This window comes from Panulirus ornatus, chromosome 62 (genome assembly GCF_036320965.1).
Source record: "Panulirus ornatus isolate Po-2019 chromosome 62, ASM3632096v1, whole genome shotgun sequence".
Taxonomy (NCBI): Eukaryota; Metazoa; Arthropoda; class Malacostraca; order Decapoda; family Palinuridae; genus Panulirus; species Panulirus ornatus.
The window spans coordinates 7247025-7267516 of record NC_092285.1 but is presented as its reverse complement, the minus strand read 5'-3'; the positions used below and the strand labels follow the sequence as shown (position 1 = coordinate 7267516).

At 38.8% G+C, this 20492-nt stretch overlaps 2 protein-coding genes across 2 annotated transcripts in view; one reads left to right on the top strand and one right to left on the bottom strand.

Moving 5' to 3' along the window:
- Sans (SAM_USH1G_HARP domain-containing protein Sans) overlaps positions 1–20492 on the top strand; it is a 201120-nt gene that overhangs the window by 13387 nt on the left and 167241 nt on the right. The gene's annotated exons all lie outside the window — the stretch shown is intronic.
- Positions 9139–20463, bottom strand: LOC139745814 (heat shock 70 kDa protein cognate 4-like). Its single transcript, XM_071656390.1, has 3 exons — positions 20320–20463; positions 15791–15963; positions 9139–11093 (listed from the first exon to the last, which is right to left on the bottom strand). Exons 2-3 carry the CDS (start codon positions 15959–15961, stop codon positions 9354–9356), a joined length of 1911 nt encoding a protein of 636 aa, XP_071512491.1. The 5' UTR covers positions 15962–15963; positions 20320–20463; the 3' UTR covers positions 9139–9353.

Below are 20492 nucleotides of genomic sequence, written 5' to 3'. Positions count from 1 at the left end.
CTAGATGCGCCCATATTATATTATTTCCATACTAGATGCGCATATTATATTATTTCCATACTCAGATGCGCCATATTATAATATTCCATACTAGATGCGCCATATTATAATATTTCATACTAGATGCGCCATATTAGAATATTTCCATACTAGATATGGGCCATATTATAATATTTCCATACTAGAATGCGCCATTATTTCCATACTAGATTCCGCCATATTATATTTCCATACTAGATGCGCCATATTATAATATTTCCATACTAGATGCGCCATATTATAATATTTCCATACTAGATGCGCCATATTATAATATTTCCATACTAGATGGCGCCATATTATAATATTTCCATACTAGATGCGCCATATATAATATTTCCATACTAGATGCGCCATATTATAATATTTCCATATACTAGATGCGCCATATTATAATATTTCCATACTAGATGCGCATATTATAATATTTCCATACTAGATGCGCCATAATATAATATTTCCATACTAGATGCGCCTTATTAATAATATTTCCATACTATAGTCATACTAGATGCGCCATATTATAATATTTCCATACTAGATGCGCCATATTATAATATTTCCATACTAGATGCGCCATATTATAATATTTCCATACTAGATGCGCCATATTATAATATTTCCATACTAGATGCGCCATATTATAATATTTCCATACTAGATGCGCCATATTATAATATTTCCATACTAGATGCGCCATATTATAATATTTCCATACTAGATGCGCCATATTATAATATTTCCTACTAGATGCGCCATATTATAATATTTCCATACTAGATGCGCCATATTATAATATTTCCATACTAGATGCGCCATATTATAATATTTCCATACTAGATGCGCCATATTATAATATTTCCATACTAGATGCGCCATATTATAATATTTCCATACTAGATGCGCCATATTATAATATTTCCATACTAGATGCGCCCATATTATAATATTTCCATACTAGATGCGCCATATTATAATATTTCCATACTAGATGCGCCATATTATAATATTTCCATACTAGATGCGCCATATTATAATATTCCATACTAGATGCCATATTATAATATTTTCCATACTAGATGCGCCATATTATAATATTTCCATACTAGATGCGCCATATTATAATATTTCCATCTAGATGCGCCATATTATATATTTCCATACTAGATGCGCCATATTATAATATTCCATACTAGATGCGCATATAATATTTCCATATAGATCGCCATATTATAATATTTCCATACTAGATGCGCCATATTATAATATTTCCATACTAGATGCGCCATATTATAATATTTCCATACTAATGCGCCATATTATAATATTTCCATACTAGATGCGCCATATTATAATATTTCCATACTAGATGCGCCATATTATAATATTCCATACTAGATGCGCCATATTATAAATTTCCATACTAGATGCGCCATATTATAATATTTCCAACTAGATGCGCCATATATAATATTTCCATACTAGATGCGCCATATTATAATATTTCCATACTAGATGCGCCGATATTATAATATTTCCATACTAGATGCGGCCATATTATAATATTTCCATACGAGATGCGCCATATTATAATATTTCCATACTAGATGCGCCATATATAATATTTCCATACTAGATGGCCATATTATAATATTTCCATACTAGATGCGCCATATTATAATATTTCCATACTAGATGCGCCATATTATAATATTTCCATAATAGATGCGCCATATTATAATATTTCCATACTGAGGATGTGCGCCATATTATAATATTTCCATTACCTAGATGCGCGCATATTATGAATATTTCCATACTAGATGCGCCATATTATAATATTTCCATACTAGATGCGCCATATTATAATATTTCCATACTAGATGCGCCATATTATAATATTTCCATACGTAGATGCGCCCATATATAAGTATTTCCATACTAGATGCGCCAATATTAGTAAGAGATTTCCAGTATCTAGATGCGCCATATTATAATTTTCCATACTAGATGCGCCCATATTATAATATTTCCATACTAGATGCGCCATATTATAATATTTCCATACTAGATGCGCCATATTATAATATTTCCATATTAGATGCGCCATATTATAATATTTCCATACTAGATGCGCCATATTATAATATTTCCATACTAGATGCGCCATATTATAATATTTCCATACTAGATGCGCCATATTATAATATTTCCATACTAGATGCGCCATATTATAAGAAGCCTGGTATTATTACAAGCTTAATTACCGCCATATTGAGGCCTAACTTACAAAGCTGAACTTTGTCATGTTGAAGAAGCTTGATTTTCATATGTCCGAGACTGTCATGTTGGAAAAGCTTTAATATAAAAATGTCCGAGACTGTCATATGGAAGAAGCTTAATTTACAATGCTGTACACTTACATTAAGGACGAATTTACAATGCCGAACACTCATATTGAAGCCTAATTTACATAGCAATACAATTGAAGAGGCCTTTTTTTTTTTTTTTGCAATGCCGTGCGCTCCTATTGAAGAGGCCTAATTTAAACGCCGTACACTCCTATTGAAGAGGCCTAATTTAAACGCCGTACACTCCTATTGAAGAGGCCTAATTTAAACGCTGTGCTCTACTATTGAAGAGGCCTAATTTAAACGCTGTGCTCTACTATTGAAGAGGCCTAATTTAAACGCCCTACACTCCTATTGAAGAGGCCTAATTTAAACGACTTACACTCCTATTGAAGAGGCCTAATTTAAACGCTGTACATTAATTTTGAAGAGGCCTAATTTAAACGCTGTACACTAATATTGAAGAGGCCTAATTTAAAAGCCGTACACTCCTATTGAAGAGGCCTAATTTAAACGCCCTACACTCCTATTGAAGAGGCCTAATTTAAACGACTTACACTCCTATTGAAGAGGCCTATTTTAAACGCTGTACATTAATGTTGCAGAGGCCTAATTTAAACGCTGTACATTGATATTGAAGAGGCCTAATTTAAAAGCCGTACACTCCTATTGAAGAGGTCCAATTTAAACGCTGTACACTAATGTTGAAGAGGCCTAATTTAAACGCTGTACTCTAATATTGAAGAGGCCTAATTTAAACGCCGTACACTCCTATCGAAGAGGCCTAATTTAAACGCCCTACACTAGTATTAAAGAGGACTAATTTTAAACGACGTACACTACCATTGAAGATGCCTAATTTAAACGTCGTACACTCCTATTGAAGAGACCAATTTAAACGCCGTACGCTACTAATTGAGGCCTAATTTAAACGCCGTACACTACTATCGAGGCTTAATTTAAATGCCGTACACTATCACCGAAGAGGCCCAATTTAAACACCGTACACTCCTATTGAAGAGGCCTAATTTAAACGCCGCACACTACTATTGAAGAGGCCTAATTTAAACGCCGCACACTCCTATTGAAGACGCCTAATTTAAACGCCGTACACTACCATTGAAGAGGCCTAATTTAAACTCCGCACACTCCCATTGAAGAGGCCCAATTTAAACGGCGCACACTACCATTGAAGAGTTCTAATTTAAACGTCGTAAACTACCATTGAAGAGGCCTAATTTAAACTCCGCACATTCCCATTGAAGAGATCTAATTTAAACGCCGTACACTCCTATTGAAGACGCCCAATTTAAACGCCGCACACTCCCATTGAAGAGGCCCAATTTAAACGCCGCACACTCCCATTGAAGAGACCAATTTAAACGCCGTACACTACCATTGAAGAAGCCGAGTGTGAATATGACGCAAACTATTTTGTTTACAATTGTTTACACTGAAGTGGCCAGATGAGGTTTGTAGGTTTGTGCATCTCTTAGAAACCATAGTGAATTGCTTCTCAGACTGGATAGATATTAATCATGTTTAGAATTAGACTTAGATTACCTTATGAAAACCATCATACTGGAATTAGGAAGTACCGAGGGGGTGGGGGGAGAACTTCTGATATATATCATATATATATATATATATATATATATATATATATATATATATATATATATATATATATATATATATATATATATATATCTGATATATATCTGATATATACACGTAATGTACGTATTGGCAAATGCAGGTCATTAGTTACTTGAGTCGACCCTGATAAAGAACCCATTAAATACAGCAGAAAAAAAAAAAATTAGAAATATAGTTAATGGCGATAAGTGGGTTCCACTTACGGTGTCCACTTAGGTTAATCTACAACCGCTCATGCTGGCGCCCACACTGCTGGCCCCGAGGACCAGTATGTGGTCTGGGGCAACCACACACACACACACATATATATATATATATATATATATATATATATATATATATATATATATATATATATATATATATATATATGTACAGAGCATCAGATTGGGGAAGAGCAGTGTGGTTTCAGAAGTGGTAGAGGATGTGTGGATCAGGTGTTTGCTTTGAAGAATGTATGCGAGAAATATTGAGAAATACAGATTTATATGTAGCATTTATGGATCTGGAGAAGGCATATGATAGAGTTGATAGAGATGCTCTGTGTAAGGTATTAAGAATATATGGTGTGGGTGGCAAGTTGTTAGAAGCAGTGAAAAGTTTTTATCGAGGATGTAAGGCATGTGTACGTGTAGGAAGAGAGGAAAGTGATTGGTTCTCAGTGAATGTAGGTTTGCGGCAGGGGTGTGTGATGTCTCCATGGTTGTTTAATTTGTTTATGGATGGGGTTGTTAGGGAGGTGAATGCAAGAGTTTTGGAGAGAGGGGCAAGTATGGAGTTTGTTGTGGATGAGAGAGCTTGGGAATTGAGTCAGTTGTTCGCTAATGATACAGCGCTGGTGGCTGATTCATGTGAGAAACTGCTGAAGCTGGTGACTGAGTTTGGTAAAGTGTGTGAAAGGAGAAAGCAGAGAGTAAATGTGAATAAGAGCAAGGTTATTAGGTACAGTAGGGTTGAGGGACAAGTCAGTTGGGAGGTAAGTTTGAATGGAGAAAAACTGGAAGAAGTGAAGTGTTTTAGATATCTGGGAGTGGATTTGGCAGCGGATGGAACCACGGAAGCGGAAGTGAGTTACAGGTTGGGGAGGGGGCGAAAGTTCTGGGAGCGTTGAAGAATGTGTGAAAGGCGAAAGCGTTATCTCAGAAAAAAGTAGGTATGTGTGAAGGAATAGTGGTTCCAGCAATGTTATATGGATGCCAGGCGTGGGCTATAGATAGGGTTGTGCGGAGGAGGGTGGATGTGTTGGAAATGAAATGTTTGATCGAGTAAGTAATGTAAGGGTAAGAGAGATGTGTGGTGATAAAAAGAGTGTGGTTGAGAGCAGAAGAGGGTGTATTGAAATGGTTTGGTCACATGGAGAGAAAGAGTGAGGAAAGATTGACAAAGAGGATATATGTGTCAGAGGTGAAGGGAACGAGAAGTGGGAGATCAAATTGGAGGTGGAAGGATGGAGTGAAGAAGATATTGAGCGATCGGAGCCTGGACATGCAGGAGAGTGAAAGGCGTGCAAGGAATAGAGTGAATTGGAACGATGTGGTATACCGGGGTCGACGTGCTGTCAATGGATTGAACCAGGGCATGTGAAGCGTCTTGGGTAAACCATGGAAAGTTCTGTAGGGCCTGGATGTGGAAAGGGAGCTGTGGTTTCGGTGCATTATTACATGACAGCTAGAGACTGAGTGTGAACGAATGTGGCCTTTGTTGTCTTTTCCTAGCGCTACCTCGCACACATGCGGGGGGGAGGGGGTTGTCATTTCATGTGTGGCGGGTGGCGACGGGAATGAATAAAGGCAGCAGGTATGAATGATGTACATGTGTATATATGTATATGTCTATGTATGTATACGTTGAGATGTATAGGTATGTATATGTGCGTGTGTGGACGTGTATGTATATACATATGTATGTGGGTGGGTTGGGCCATTCTTTCGTCTGTTTCCTTGCGCTACCTCGCTGACGCGGGAGACAGCGACAAAGCATAATCAATAAATATATCATGGATGAGAGAGAGGTCCTCAGTGTGTGAGTGAAACATTCCCGTGTTCCGTGGGATCACCTTATCTCTCGTTTATCTCAATAGACGTCAAATTCTCCCCTTTTTCTCCTCTGACCATATGTCTATTTTGATATAGAAGCTGGCATAGAATATAGACACTTGGACGTCTATATTGGACTGCTATGAAGTAAGGGATTTCCATTGCGTTCGTATGAGACAGAAGGACATAATATGAGGTGTGAAGACAGTTTTAGCTAGGATGGATTTTTAATTTACGTAGTTTTGATCGATATATTTTTTATAGGGTTAAGTTTGGTATATTAGATTGGATTGCCAACACGTATTACCTGCCTTGTATTTCAGGTATATTAATTTGTTTCTTTTTTTTTAACTATAGGTATGTTAATTTCCCAACCACAACTTTCTGGTTTAAAGTGCACTATTGAGAAATGGGAGTGAAATTGGTATGGTTAGGATGCAAGGGAATTCATCTCCATTATTAATTTATATCAGCTCCCTTATATATATATATATATATATATATATATATATATATATATATATATATATATATATATATATATATATATATATATATATTCTTTCTTTCATACTATTCGCCATTTCCCGCATTAGCAAGGTAGCGTTAAGAACAGAGGACTGGGCCTCTGAGGGAATATCTTACCTGGCCCCCTTCTCTGTTCCTTCTTTTGGAAAAATTAAAAAAAAACAAACAAACAAGAGGGGAGAATTTCCAGCCCCCCGCTCCCTCCCCTTTTAGTCGCCTTCTACGACACGCAGGGAATACGTGGCAAGTATTCTTTCTCCCCTATCCCCAGGGATATATATATATATATATATATATATATATATATATATATATATATATATATATATATATATATATATATATATATATATATATATATTTATTTGTAAAGTTATGTTTGAAGTCTAAATCTTTGGCTGTTTTTAGGGAAGAGAGGGGAAAAAAATAGGAATGGTTGGGCAAGCCCAAATGTCGTTGCTTGAATATTAAGTTCTTTGAACAAACGAAAAAGAAAAATATAACCGAATATATAATATGTCCAGACCAGTTTCAAAATACATAGTCTGGCGGCCATGTTGAGGGTAATGTGTCCCAAGGAATTCAAGTGTTTATGTCCAATAAACTCCAGGTATATTTACTGGGAACTTCTTTATCGATAAATGGAGAAAACGTAAGGTAAATGGCGAGGAAAACGTAAAGTAAATGGCGAGGAAAACGTAAGGTAAATGGCGAGGAAAACGTAAAGTAAATGGCGAGGAAAACGTAAGGTAAATGGCGAGGAAAACGTAAGGGAAATGGCGAGGAAAACGCAAGGGAAATGGCGAGGAAAACGTAAGGGAAATGGCGAGGAAAACGTAAGGGAAATGGTGAGGAAAACGTAAGGGAAATGGCGAGGAAAACGTAAGGGAAATGGTGAGGAATACGTAAGGTAAATGGCGAGGAAAACGTAAGGTAAATGGCGAGGAAAACGTAAGGTAAATGGCGAGGAAAACGTAAGGTAAATGGCGAGGAAAACGTAAGGTAAATGGCAAGGAAAACGTAAGGTAAATGGCGAGGAAAACGTAAGGGAAATGGTGAGGAAAACGTAAGGTAAATGGCGAGGAAAACATAAGGGAAATGGCGAGGAAAACGTAAGGTAAATGGCGAGGAAAACGTAAGGTAAATGGTGAGGACAACGTAAGGTAAATGGCGAGGAAAACGTAAGGTAAATGGCGAGGAAAACGTAAGGTAAATGGCGAGGAAAACGTAAGGTAAATGGCGAGGAAAACGTAAGGGAAATGGCGAGGAAAACGTAAGGTAAATGGCGAGGAAAACGTAAGGGAAATGGTGAGGAAAACGTAAGGTAAATGGCGAGGACAAGGAGACAGACAGCTAAGCTCTCCCTACGTTGTTCTGTACATATATAGTTTTATTACATATATACAAAGCTGTGGCTCAGTCATCCCTACGTGGTTCTGTACATATATAGTTTTATTACATATATACAAAGCTGTGGCTCAATCATTATTATTTGTCGTCTCTTTTCCACCTTGAGTTTGTTATTAGATTATTTATGATATATAACCTGACTATAGCATCATTGTACATAGCCATATTCTCGTATATCATAAGCAGCTTAGGATCGTATTTGATCAAACTTAAGCGTTGGGTGTGATTAAATTTCGGAATGATATGCCAATTTTGGGATTATTTAGATTTATAGCAACGCACTGTTGACTGAACCACCATTGTAATGGCCCTGTGATGAATGGGAATTGGATCGATGTGGTATACCGGGGTCGACGTGCTGTCAGTGGATTGAACCAGAGCATGTGAAGCGTCTGGGGTAAACCATGGAAAGTTGTGTGGGGCCTGGATGTGGAAAGGGAGCTGTGGTTTCGGTGCATTATTACATGACAGCTAGAGACTGAGTGTGAACGAATGGGGCCTTTGTTGTCTTTTCCTAGCGTTACCTCGCGCATATGAGGGGGGAGGGGGTTGTTATTTCATGTGTGGCGAGGTGGCGATGGGAATGAATAAAGGCAGACAGTATGAATCATGTACATATGTATATATGTATGTGTCTGTGTGTGTATATATATGTATACGTTGAGATGTATAGGTATGTATTTTTGCGTGTGGGGACGTGTATGTACATACATGTGTATGTGAGTGGGTTGGGCCATTCTTTCGTCTGTTTCTTGAGCTACCTCGTTAACGCGGGGGACAGCGACAGAGCAATATATATATATATATATAAAAGTTTACCTTTAATGTGAAGTTAGGAAAGATATTCACTTTCACAAGAGTGAATATTCTCTCTCAGGTCTTTGAAACTAGTTTTTTCCTTATAGCTTTAATAAGTAAAAATAAATCTTAATACACTAGTGCATTCACAGAATACAGTTGCATAGTATAGCTAAGGAAATACTGAACTGTGCTCTTAGTGATGACAAAGACACAGTTAATATGGACGATATCGTAATAGAATATTTATTCGCTAGTTTGTTGAAAGCATAATTTATATATATATATATATATATATATATATATATATATATATATATATATATATATATATATATATATATATATATATATATGTATATATATATATATATATATATATATATATATATATATATATATATATATATATATATATTCGTTAGCCACGCATTGTTGCAGTTTCTAACATACAGTTCTCTCTGTGTATTATTACATATTGCTGGTGTGTGTGTGTGTGTGTGTATGTGTGTTTCGTGGTGTGGTGTGGTGTTCAGTCGACCTCCTCTACGGTGGGCCCCGTGCCAGAGGAAGCCCCACCTCCAGGGGCGCTTCCGCCGCCCTGGCCGTGCACCTTGCTGGCCAGGGGGCGCCACGCCTGCTCCAGTTCCTTCATCTTGTACTCGAACTCTTCCTTCTCGGCCAGTTGGTTGGCGTCCAGCCAGTTGAGCGTGTCCTGCGCCTTCTCCTCGATGGCTCGCTTCTCGTCGGCCGAGAGCTTGTCGGCGACGGAAGGTTCGCTGACGGAGGACTTGACGTTGAAGCAGAGGGCCTCCAGTCGGTTCTTGGCCTCCACTCGCTCGCGCTGTTTGCTGTCCTCTTCGTGGTACTTCTCGGCCTCGTCCACCATGCGCTCGATCTCCTCTTTGCTCAGTCGACCCTTGTCGTTTGTGATGGTAATCTTGTTCTCCTTGCCCGTCGACTTGTCCACGGCGGACACGTTCAGGATGCCGTTGGCGTCGATGTCGAAGGTCACCTCGATCTGCGGGACCCCGCGCGGGGCCGGCGGGATGCCGCTTAGTTCGAACTTCCCCAGGAGGTTGTTGTCCTTGGTCATGGCGCGTTCTCCTTCGTACACCTGGATGAGTACTCCTGGTTGGTTGTCTGCGTACGTGGTGAAGACCTGTTGTTGTTTGGTGGGGATGGTCGTGTTGCGTTTGATGAGGGCGGTCATGACGCCGCCCGCAGTCTCGATGCCCAGGGACAAGGGCGCTACGTCCAGGAGCAGGACGTCCTTCACGCCTTCCGACTGGTCGCCGCGCAGGATAGCACCCTGGACGGCAGCGCCGTACGCTACAGCTTCGTCAGGATTGATGGATTTGTTGAGTTCCTTACCGTTGAAGAAATCCTGCAGGAGTTTCTGGATCTTGGGGATGCGTGTGGACCCGCCCACCAGAACCAGTTCGTGGATTCCGGCCTTGTCCAGCTTGGCGTCCCTGAGCGACTTCTCCACGGGCTCGAGCGTCCCGCGGAAGAGGTCGGAACACAGCTCCTCGAACCTGGCGCGCGTGATGCTCGTGTAGAAGTCGATGCCTTCGAAGAGCGAGTCGATCTCGACGCTGGCCTGGGTGGAGGAGGAGAGGGTTCGCTTGGCCCTCTCGCAGGCCGTCCTCAGGCGTCGGACGGCGCGCTTGTTGCCCTTCAGGTCCTTCTTGTACTTGCGCTGGAACTCCTGCATGAAGTGGGTGACCATCCTGTTGTCGAAGTCCTCCCCGCCTAGGTGGGTGTCCCCAGCGGTGGACTTGACCTCGAAGACGCCTTCGTCAATACTCAGAATGGAGACGTCGAAGGTCCCGCCGCCCAGGTCGAAGATGAGGACGTTGCGCTCGCCTCTGCCGCCCAGCTTCTTGTCCAAGCCGTAGGCGATGGCGGCTGCCGTGGGCTCGTTGATGATCCGGAGGACGTTGATGGCAGCGATGGTGCCGGCGTCCTTCGTGGCCTGACGCTGGGAGTCGTTGAAGTAGGCGGGCACTGTGATGACGGCGTCCTTCACCGTGCAGCCCAGGTACGCCTCGGCTGTCTCCTTCATCTTGGTCAGCACCATGGAGGAGATCTCCTCAGGGAAGAAGCTCTTGTTCTCGCCCTTGAACTCGACCTTGACCTTGGGCTTGCCGCCGTCGCTGACGACGGTGAAGGGCCAGTGGTTCATGTCGCTCTGTACCGTCGGGTCCTCAAACTTGCGCCCGATCAGTCGCTTGGCGTCGAACACTGTGTTGTTGGGGTTCATGGCCACCTGCAGGAGGACACAACGAACTGGGTTATGTACCTAGACTGACGCAGGAGGAGGAGCCACAGTGAACATACTTATAATTATGCTCATCTGGGATCACTGAAGAACAGCTGGTGGAGCCACAGTGAACATACTTATAATTATGCTCATCTGGGATCACTGAAGAACAGCTGGTGGAGCCACAGTGAACATACTTATAATTATGCTCATCTGGGATCACTGAAGAGCAGGAGGAGGTGGAGCCACAGTGAACATACTTATAATTATGCTCATCTGGGATCACTGAAGAACAGGAGGAGGTGGAGCCATAGTGAACATACTTATAATTATGCTCATCTGGGATCACTGAAGAACAGGAGGAGGTGGAGCCATAGTGAACATACTTATAATTATGCTCATCTGGGATCACTGAAGAACAGGAGGAGGTGGAGCCACAGTGAACATACTTATAATTATGCTCATCTGGGATCACTGAAGAACAGGAGGAGGTGGAGCCATAGTGAAAATACTTATAATTATGCTCATCTGGGATCACTGAAGAACAGGAGGAGGTGGAGCCATAGTGAACATACTTATAATTATGCTCATCTGGGATCACTGAAGAGCAGGAGGAGGTGGAGCCATAGTGAACATACTTATAATTATGCTCATCTGGGATCACTGAAGAGCAGGAGAGTGGAGCCACAGTGAACATACTTATAATTATGCTCATCTGGGATCACTGAAGAACAGGAGGAGGTGGAGCCACAGTGAAAATACTTATAAATTTTGCTCATCTGGGATCACTGAAGAGCAGGAGGAGGTGGAGCCATAGTGAACATACTTATAATTATGCTCATCTGGGATCACTGAAGAACAGGAGGAGGTGGAGCCACAGTGAACATACTTATAATTATGCTCATCGGGATCACTGAAGAACAGGAGGAGGTGGAGCCACAGTGAACAACTTATAATTATGCTCACTGGGATCATGAAGAACAGGAGGAGGTGGAGCCACAGTGAACATACTTATAATTATGCTCATCTGGGATCACTGAAGAGCAGGAGGAGGTGGAGCCATAGTGAAAATACTTATAATTATGCTCATCTGGGATCACTGAAGAACAGGAGGAGGTGGAGCCACAGTGAACATACTTATAATTATGCTCATCTGGGATCACTGAAGAGCAGGAGGAGGTGGAGCCATAGTGAAAATACTTATAATTATGCTCATCTGGGATCACTGAAGAACAGGAGGAGGTGGAGCCACAGTGAAAATACTTATAATTATGCTCATCTGGGATCACTGAAGAGCAGGAGGAGGTGGAGCCATAGTGAACATACTTATAATTATGCTCATCTGGGATCACTGAAGAGCAGGAGGAGGTGGAGCCATAGTGAACATACTTATAATTATGCTCATCTGGGATCACTGAAGAACAGGAGGAGGTGGAGCCATAGTGAACATACTTATAATTATGCTCATCTGGGATCACTGAAGAACAGGAGGAGGTGGAGCCATAGTGAACATACTTATAATTATGCTCATCTGGGATCACTGAAGAACAGGAGGAGGTGGAGCCACAGTGAACATACTTATAATTATGCTCATCTGGGATCACTGAAGAACAGGAGGAGGTGGAGCCACAGTGAACATACTTATAATTATGCTCATCTGGGATCACTGAAGAGCAGGAGGAGGTGGAGCCATAGTGAAAATACTTATAATTATGCTCATCTGGGATCACTGAAGAACAGGAGGTGGTGGAGCCATAGTGAACATACTTATAATTATGCTCATCTGGGATCACTGAAGAACAGGAGGAGGTGGAGCCATAGTGAACATACTTATAATTATGCTCATCTGGGATCACTGAAGAACAGGAGGAGGTGGAGCCACAGTGAACATACTTATAATTATGCTCATCTGGGATCACTGAAGAACAGGAGGAGGTGGAGCCACAGTGAACATACTTATAATTATGCTCATCTGGGATCACTGAAGAGCAGGAGGAGGTGGAGCCATAGTGAAAATACTTATAATTATGCTCATCTGGGATCACTGAAGAACAGGAGGTGGTGGAGCCATAGTGAACATACTTATAATTATGCTCATCTGGGATCACTGAAGAACAGGAGGAGGTGGAGCCACAGTGAACATACTTATAATTATGCTCATCTGGGATCACTGAAGAGCAGGAGGAGGTGGAGCCATAGTGAAAATACTTATAATTATGCTCATCTGGGATCACTGAAGAACAGGAGGTGGTGGAGCCATAGTGAAAATACTTATAATTATGCTCATCTGGGATCACTGAAGATTTACATATAATTATGCTCATCTGGGATCATTGAACAGATTGAAGTATTTATCCCATTTATTCTCGTCCGTGATCACTGAACATTAACAAGTTTATCCCATTTATTCTCGTCTCATTACTGAACAGATGAACTCATTTATCCCATGTATTACCTTCTGTGATCACTGAACATATTAACTCATTTATCCCATTTATTCATGGGTGTGATCGCTGAACATATTAACACATTTATTCATGAGTGCGATCACTGAACAGATTAACTCATTTATCCCATTTATAAACGAGTGCGATAACAACTCATTTATCCCGTTTATTAAAGAGTATGGTCACAACATAACTCATTTATCCTATTTATTAAGTCATTTATCCCCACATAACTCATTTATCCCGTTTATTAACTCATTTATCCCCACATAACTCATTTATCCCGTTTATTAAGTCATTTTTCCCCACATAACTCATTTATCCCGTTTATTAACGAGTATGGTCACAACGTAACTCATTTATCCCATTTATTAACTCATTTATCCCCACATAACTCATTTATCCCGTTTATTAAGTCATTTATCCCCACATAACTCATTTATCCCGTTTATTAACGAGTATGGTCACAACATAACTCATTTATCCTATTTATTAAGTCATTTATCCCCACATAACTCATTTATCCCGTTTATTAAAGAGTATGGTCACAACATAACTCATTTATCCTATTTATTAAGTCATTTATCCCCACATAACTCATTTATCCCGTTTATTAACTCATTTATCCCCACATAACTCATTTATCCCGTTTATTAAGTCATTTATCCCCACATAACTCATTTATCCCGTTTATTAACGAGTATGGTCACAACGTAACTCATTTATCCCATTTATTAACTCATTTATCCCCACATAACTCATTTATCCCGTTTATTAAGTCATTTATCCCCACATAACTCATTTATCCCGTTTATTAACGAGTATGGTCACAACATAACTCATTTATCCCGTTTATTAACTCATTTATCCCATTTATTAACTCATTTATCCCGTTTATTAACTCATTTATCCCCACATAACTCATTTATTCCGTTTATTAACTCATTTATCCCCACATAACTCATTTATCCCATTTATTAACTCATTTATCCCGTTTATTAACTCATTTATCCCCACATAACTCATGTATCCCGTTTATTAACTCATTTATCCCCTTTATTAACTCATTTATCCCCACATAACTCATTTATCCCGTTTATTAAGTCATTTATCCCCACATAACTCATCCCGTTTATTAAGTCATTTATCCCCACATAACTCATTTATCCCATTTATTAACTCATTTATCCCGTTTATTAAGTCATTTATCCCCACATAACTCATTTATCCCATTTATTAAGTCATTTATCCCCACATAACTCATTTATCCCGTTTATTAAGTCATTTATCCCCAAATAACTCATTTATCCCATTTATTAACTCATTTATCCCGTTTATTAAGTCATTTATCCCCACATAACTCATTTATCCCGTTTATTAAGTCATTTATCCCCACATAACTCATTTATCCCGTTTATTAACTCATTTATCCCGTTTATTAAGTCATTTATCCCCACATAACTCATTTATCCCGTTTATTAAGTCATTTATCCCCACATAACTCATTTATCCCATTTATTAACTCATTTATCCCGTTTATTAAGTCATTTATCCCCACATAACTCATTTATCCCGTTTATTAAGTCCTTTATCCCCACATAACTCATTTATCCCATTTATTAACTCATTTATCCCGTTTATTAAGTCATTTATCCCATTTATTAAATCATTTATCCCGTTTATTAAGTCATTTATCCCCACATAACTCATTTATCCCGTTTATTAAGTCATTTATCCCCACATAACTCATTTATCCCGTTTATTAAGTCATTTATCCCCACATAACTCATTTATCCCATTTATTAACTCATTTATCCCGTTTATTAAGTCATTTATCCCCACATAACTCATTTATCCCGTTTATTAACTCATTTATCCCCACATAACTCATTTATCCCGTTTATTAAGTCATTTATCCCCACATAACTCATTTATCCCATTTATTAACTCATTTATCCCGTTTATTAAGTCATTTATCCCCACATAACTCATTTATCCCATTTATTAACTCATTTATCCCGTTTATTAAGTCATTTATCCCCACATAACTCATTTATCCCGTTTATTAACTCATTTATCCCCACATAACTCATTTATCCCATTTATTAACTCATTTATCCCATTTATTAACTCATTTATCCCGTTTATTAACGAGTATGGTCACAACATAACTCATTTATCCCGTTTATTAAGTCATTTATCCCCACATAAGTCATTTATCCCGTTTATTAAGTGATGTCATAAGTGATGTTGTACCTGGTTCTTAGCAGCATCGCCAATGAGTCTCTCAGTATCGGTGAAGGCCACGTAGGATGGGGTGGTTCTGTTACCTTGGTCGTTAGCAATGATCTCCACCTTACCATGTTGGAAGACACCCACACACGAATAGGTCGTTCCCAGGTCAATACCAATAGCCGGAGCTGCCATCCCTGGGTCAAAGAGAAAGAGGTGGTTAAGGGTCGTTAGCGAGGTGGTGGTTAAGGGTAGGCCATCCCTGGGTCAAAGAGAAAGGTGGTTAAGGGTCGTTAGCGAGGTGGTGCTTAAGGGTAGGCCATCCCTGGGTCAAAGAGAAAGGTGGTTAAGGGTCGTTAGCGAGGTGGTGGTTAAGGGTAGGCCATCCCTGGGTCAAAGAGAAAGGTGGTTAAGGGTAGGCCATCCCTGGGTCAAAGAGAAAGAGGTGGTTAAGGGTCGTTAGCGAGGTGGTGGTTAAGGGTCGTTAGCTGTGGGTCAAAGTTGATTCAACCCCTTAAAATTTTTAGGTTAAGTTTAGCTGTGGGTCAAAGTTGATTCAACCCCTTAAAAATTTTAGGTTAAGTTTAGCTGTGGGTCAAAGCTGATTCAACCCCTTAAAAATTTTAGGTTAAGTTTAGCTGTGGGTCAAAGTTGATTCAACCCCTTAAAATTTTAGGTTAAGTTTAGCTGTGGGTCAAAGTTGATTCAACCCCTTAAAAATTTTAGGTTAAGTTTAGCTGTGGGTTAAAGTTGATTCAACCCCTTAAAATTTTAGGTATAGTTTAGCTGTGGGTCAAAGTGGATTCAACCCCTTAAAAATTTTAGGTTGTTTAGCTGTGGGTCAAAGCTGATTCAGCCCCTTAAAATTTTAGGTTAAGTTTAGCTGTGGGTCAAAGCGGATTCAACCCTTAAAAATTTTAGGTTAAGTTTAGCTGTGGGTCAAAGTTGATTCAACCCCTTAAAAATTTTAGGTTAAGTTTAGCTGTGGGTCAAAGTGGATTCAACCCCTTAAAATTTTAGGTTAAGTTTAGCTGTGGGTCAAAGCGGATTCAACCCCTTAAAAATTTTAGGTTAAGTTTAGCTGTAGGTCAAAGCTGATTCAACCCCTTAAGAATTTTAGGTTAAGTTTAGCTGTGGGTCAAAGCGGATTCAACCCCTTAAAAATTTTAGGTTAAGTTTAGCTGTGGGTCAAAGTTGATTCAACCCCTTAAAATTTTAGGTTAAGTTTAGCTGTGGGTCAAAGTTGATTCAACCCCTTAAAAATTTTAGGTTAAGTTTAGCTGTGGGTCAAAGTTGATTCAACCCCTTAAAAATTTTAGGTTAAGTTTAGCTGTGGGTCAAAGCTGATTCAACCCCTTAAAATTTTAGGTTAAGTTTAGCTGTGGGTCAAAGCGGATTCAACCCCTTAAAATTTTAGGTTAAGTTTAAGGGTTTAAGGGTTTGTTTTGTTTTTGGGTCACACGGTTGAGTGAGGTAGGGTGTCCAAGCTTATCCCTGTTGACGAAGGCTTTGCTGAGGTTTAGGCAAAGCTAAGCTTGCTTTGCCTGTCTCCCTCCTCTCCCCCCCCCCCCAGTGGACTAAGCTGATGTTAAGTTTATCCTAGTTTCTCCTTGAGAAGTCATGACTCAGCTTAAGCTTATCCTGGTTTACTGAACCATCGCTTAGCTGAGGTTAAGCTTATCGTAGTTCACTGAACCATCGCTTAACTCAAGCTGAGCGTATCCTAGTGTACTGAGTCATACTTAGCTGACGCTAAAGCTTAGGTTTATGCCAGTTGACTAAGCTGACGCTAACCTTGTCCCAGTTTACTGACGCCATGACTAAGCTTAAGCTTATCCCAAGCTTCGGTACTACCATCACACAGCTTGAACCTGATGTAGACGCCTAATCTAATCTAGTTTAAACATGTACTAGACAAAGCTTAGTTTAGTCACCTAGATAACCTAGGTTTAAGATTAATAAACCTATAATAACAGTTTAGTCACCTAGATAACCTAGGTTTAAGATTAATAAACCTTTAATGACAGTTTAGTCACCTAGATAACATAGGTTTAAGATTAATAAACCTTTAATGACAGTTTAGTCACCTAGATAACCTAGGTTTAAGATTAATAAACCTATAATAACAGTTTAGTCACCTAGATAACCTAGGTTTAAGATTAATAAACCTTTAATGACAGTTTAGTCACCTAGATAACCTAGGTTTAAGATTAATAAACCTTTAATGACAGTTTAGTCACCTAGATAACCTAGGTTTAAGATTAATAAACCTATAATAACAGTTTAGTCACCTAGATAACCTAGGTTTAAGATTAATAAACCTATAATAACAGTTTAGTCACCTAGATAACCTAGGTTTAAGATTAATAAACCTTTAATGACAGTTTAGTCACCTAGATAACCTAGGTTTAAGATTAATAAACCTATAATAACAGTTTAGTCACCTAGATAACCTAGGTTTAAGATTAATAAACCTTTAATGACAGTTTAGTCACCTAGATAACCTAGGTTTAAGATTAATAAACCTATAATAGTTTAGTCACCTAGATAACCTAGGTTTAAGATTAATAAACCTTTAATGACAGTTTAGTCACCTAGATAACCTAGGTTTAAGATTAATAAACCTTTAATGACAGTTTAGTCACCTAGATAACCTAGGTTTAAGATTAATAAACCTATAATAACAGTTTAGTCACCTAGATAACCTAGGTTTAAGATTAATAAACCTATAATAACAGTTTAGTCACCTAGATAACCTAGGTTTAAGATTAATAAACCTTTAATGACAGTTTAGTCACCTAGAGAACCTAGGTTTAAGATTAATAAACCTATAATAACAGTTTAGTCACCTAGATAACCTAGGTTTAAGATTAATAAACCTTTAATGACAATTTAGTCACCTAGATAACCTAGGTTTAAGATTAATAAACCTATAATGACAGTTTAGTCACCTAGATAACCTAGGTTTAAGATTAATAAACCTTTAATGACAGTTTAGTCACCTAGATAACCTAGGTTTAAGATTGATAAACCTATAATAACAGTTTAGTCACCTAGATAACCTAGGTTTAAGATTAATAAACCTTTAATGACAGTTTAGTCACCTAGATAACCTAGGTTTAAGATTAATAAACCTATAATAGTTTAGTCACCTAGATAACCTAGGTTTAAGATTAATAAACCTTTAATGACAGTTTAGTCACCTAGATAACCTAGGTTTAAGATTAATAAACCTTTAATGACAGTTTAGTCACCTAGATAACCTAGGTTTAAGATTAATAAACCTATAATAACAGTTTAGTCACCTAGATAACCTAGGTTTAAGATTAATAAACCTTTAATGACAGTTTAGTCACCTAGATAACCTAGGTTTAAGATTAATAAACCTATAATGACAGTTTAGTCACCTAGATAACCTAGGTTTAAGATTAATAAACCTTTAATGACAGTTTAGTCACCTAGATAACCTAGGTTTAAGATCCGTTAGACCTATAATGACAGTTTAATCATTTAAATAAAAACTAGTTTTACCTTAATGATGTTTAATCTACTTTCAGTTTGCTGTCGTAATCATTTAACTGATGTAGGGAAACTTCTCGTCAATAAGAGAGAGAAATATGACCTTAAAACTACAGTGTAGTTGGTCGTTGAGGAGTTAAACCCGCTAACATTAGCTTAATGTGCTAATTAACTGAGGTGTTAAACTTGCTAACCTTAGCTTAATGTGCTTGACTGAGGAGTTAAACCCGCTAACATTAGATTAGTATGGTTTTTAACTGAGTAAAACCCGTTAACATTAGCTTAATGTGCTTTTTAACTGAGGAGTTAAACCCGCTAACAGTAGCTTAATGTGCTTTTTAACGGGAGTTAAACCCGCTAACATTAGCTCAATGTGCTTTTTAACAGTTAAACCTGCTAACATTAGCTTAATTTGCTTTTAAACTGAGGAGTTAAACCCGCTAACATTAGCTTAATGTGCTTCTTAACTGAGGAGTTAAGCCCGCTAACATTAACTTGATGTGCTTTTTATATGAGTTTGACCTGCTAACATTAGCTTAATGTGCATTTTAACTGAGTTAAACCCGCTAACATTAGCTTAATGCTACAGATGAATTCTCGTAAATTGAAAGGAATATTCCTACTTAAGTATATTTGGTAATTAAGGAGGAGGCGCTGAACCCGCTCACTTTAGCTAAATGTGCTAACTTGTAAGCTGGGATTCGTGTAGCCATTGACGCTACATATGACATAGTTTAATAATGTCCAACATTAAGAATCGTCGAGCTGTGTCCTCAACGCGATATTAATTTCTTTTATTAAAATGTTTATAATGTTTTTCAAATTCCCTCATTAATTATATAATTTTCATGAAGATTTTCTTAACTTTCGGTACAATAGATCTTGATGTACCCTCTTTGTTATGTAATATACAGCAGTTATTATTTTATTAAAGGTTTGCGCCCCCAGATATTAACCTTTCAATTATAATCACAATCGACGCCATCTTGGAATAGTCACTAGATTTTGCACGAATTTTTATTTTGTGGACTTACCTTACGATATTTCGTAGCACAAGTGGCTATGGTAAATCCTCCGACTTAATGTGCACTTCACCTTCCTCACTCCCTCACACTTTACTGTCCTCTGCAGGTTGGAGTCTCGACCCGGGTAATGTATATATATATACACACTTTTCACTCGCCATCGAACGTGCCAGAAGAACCAT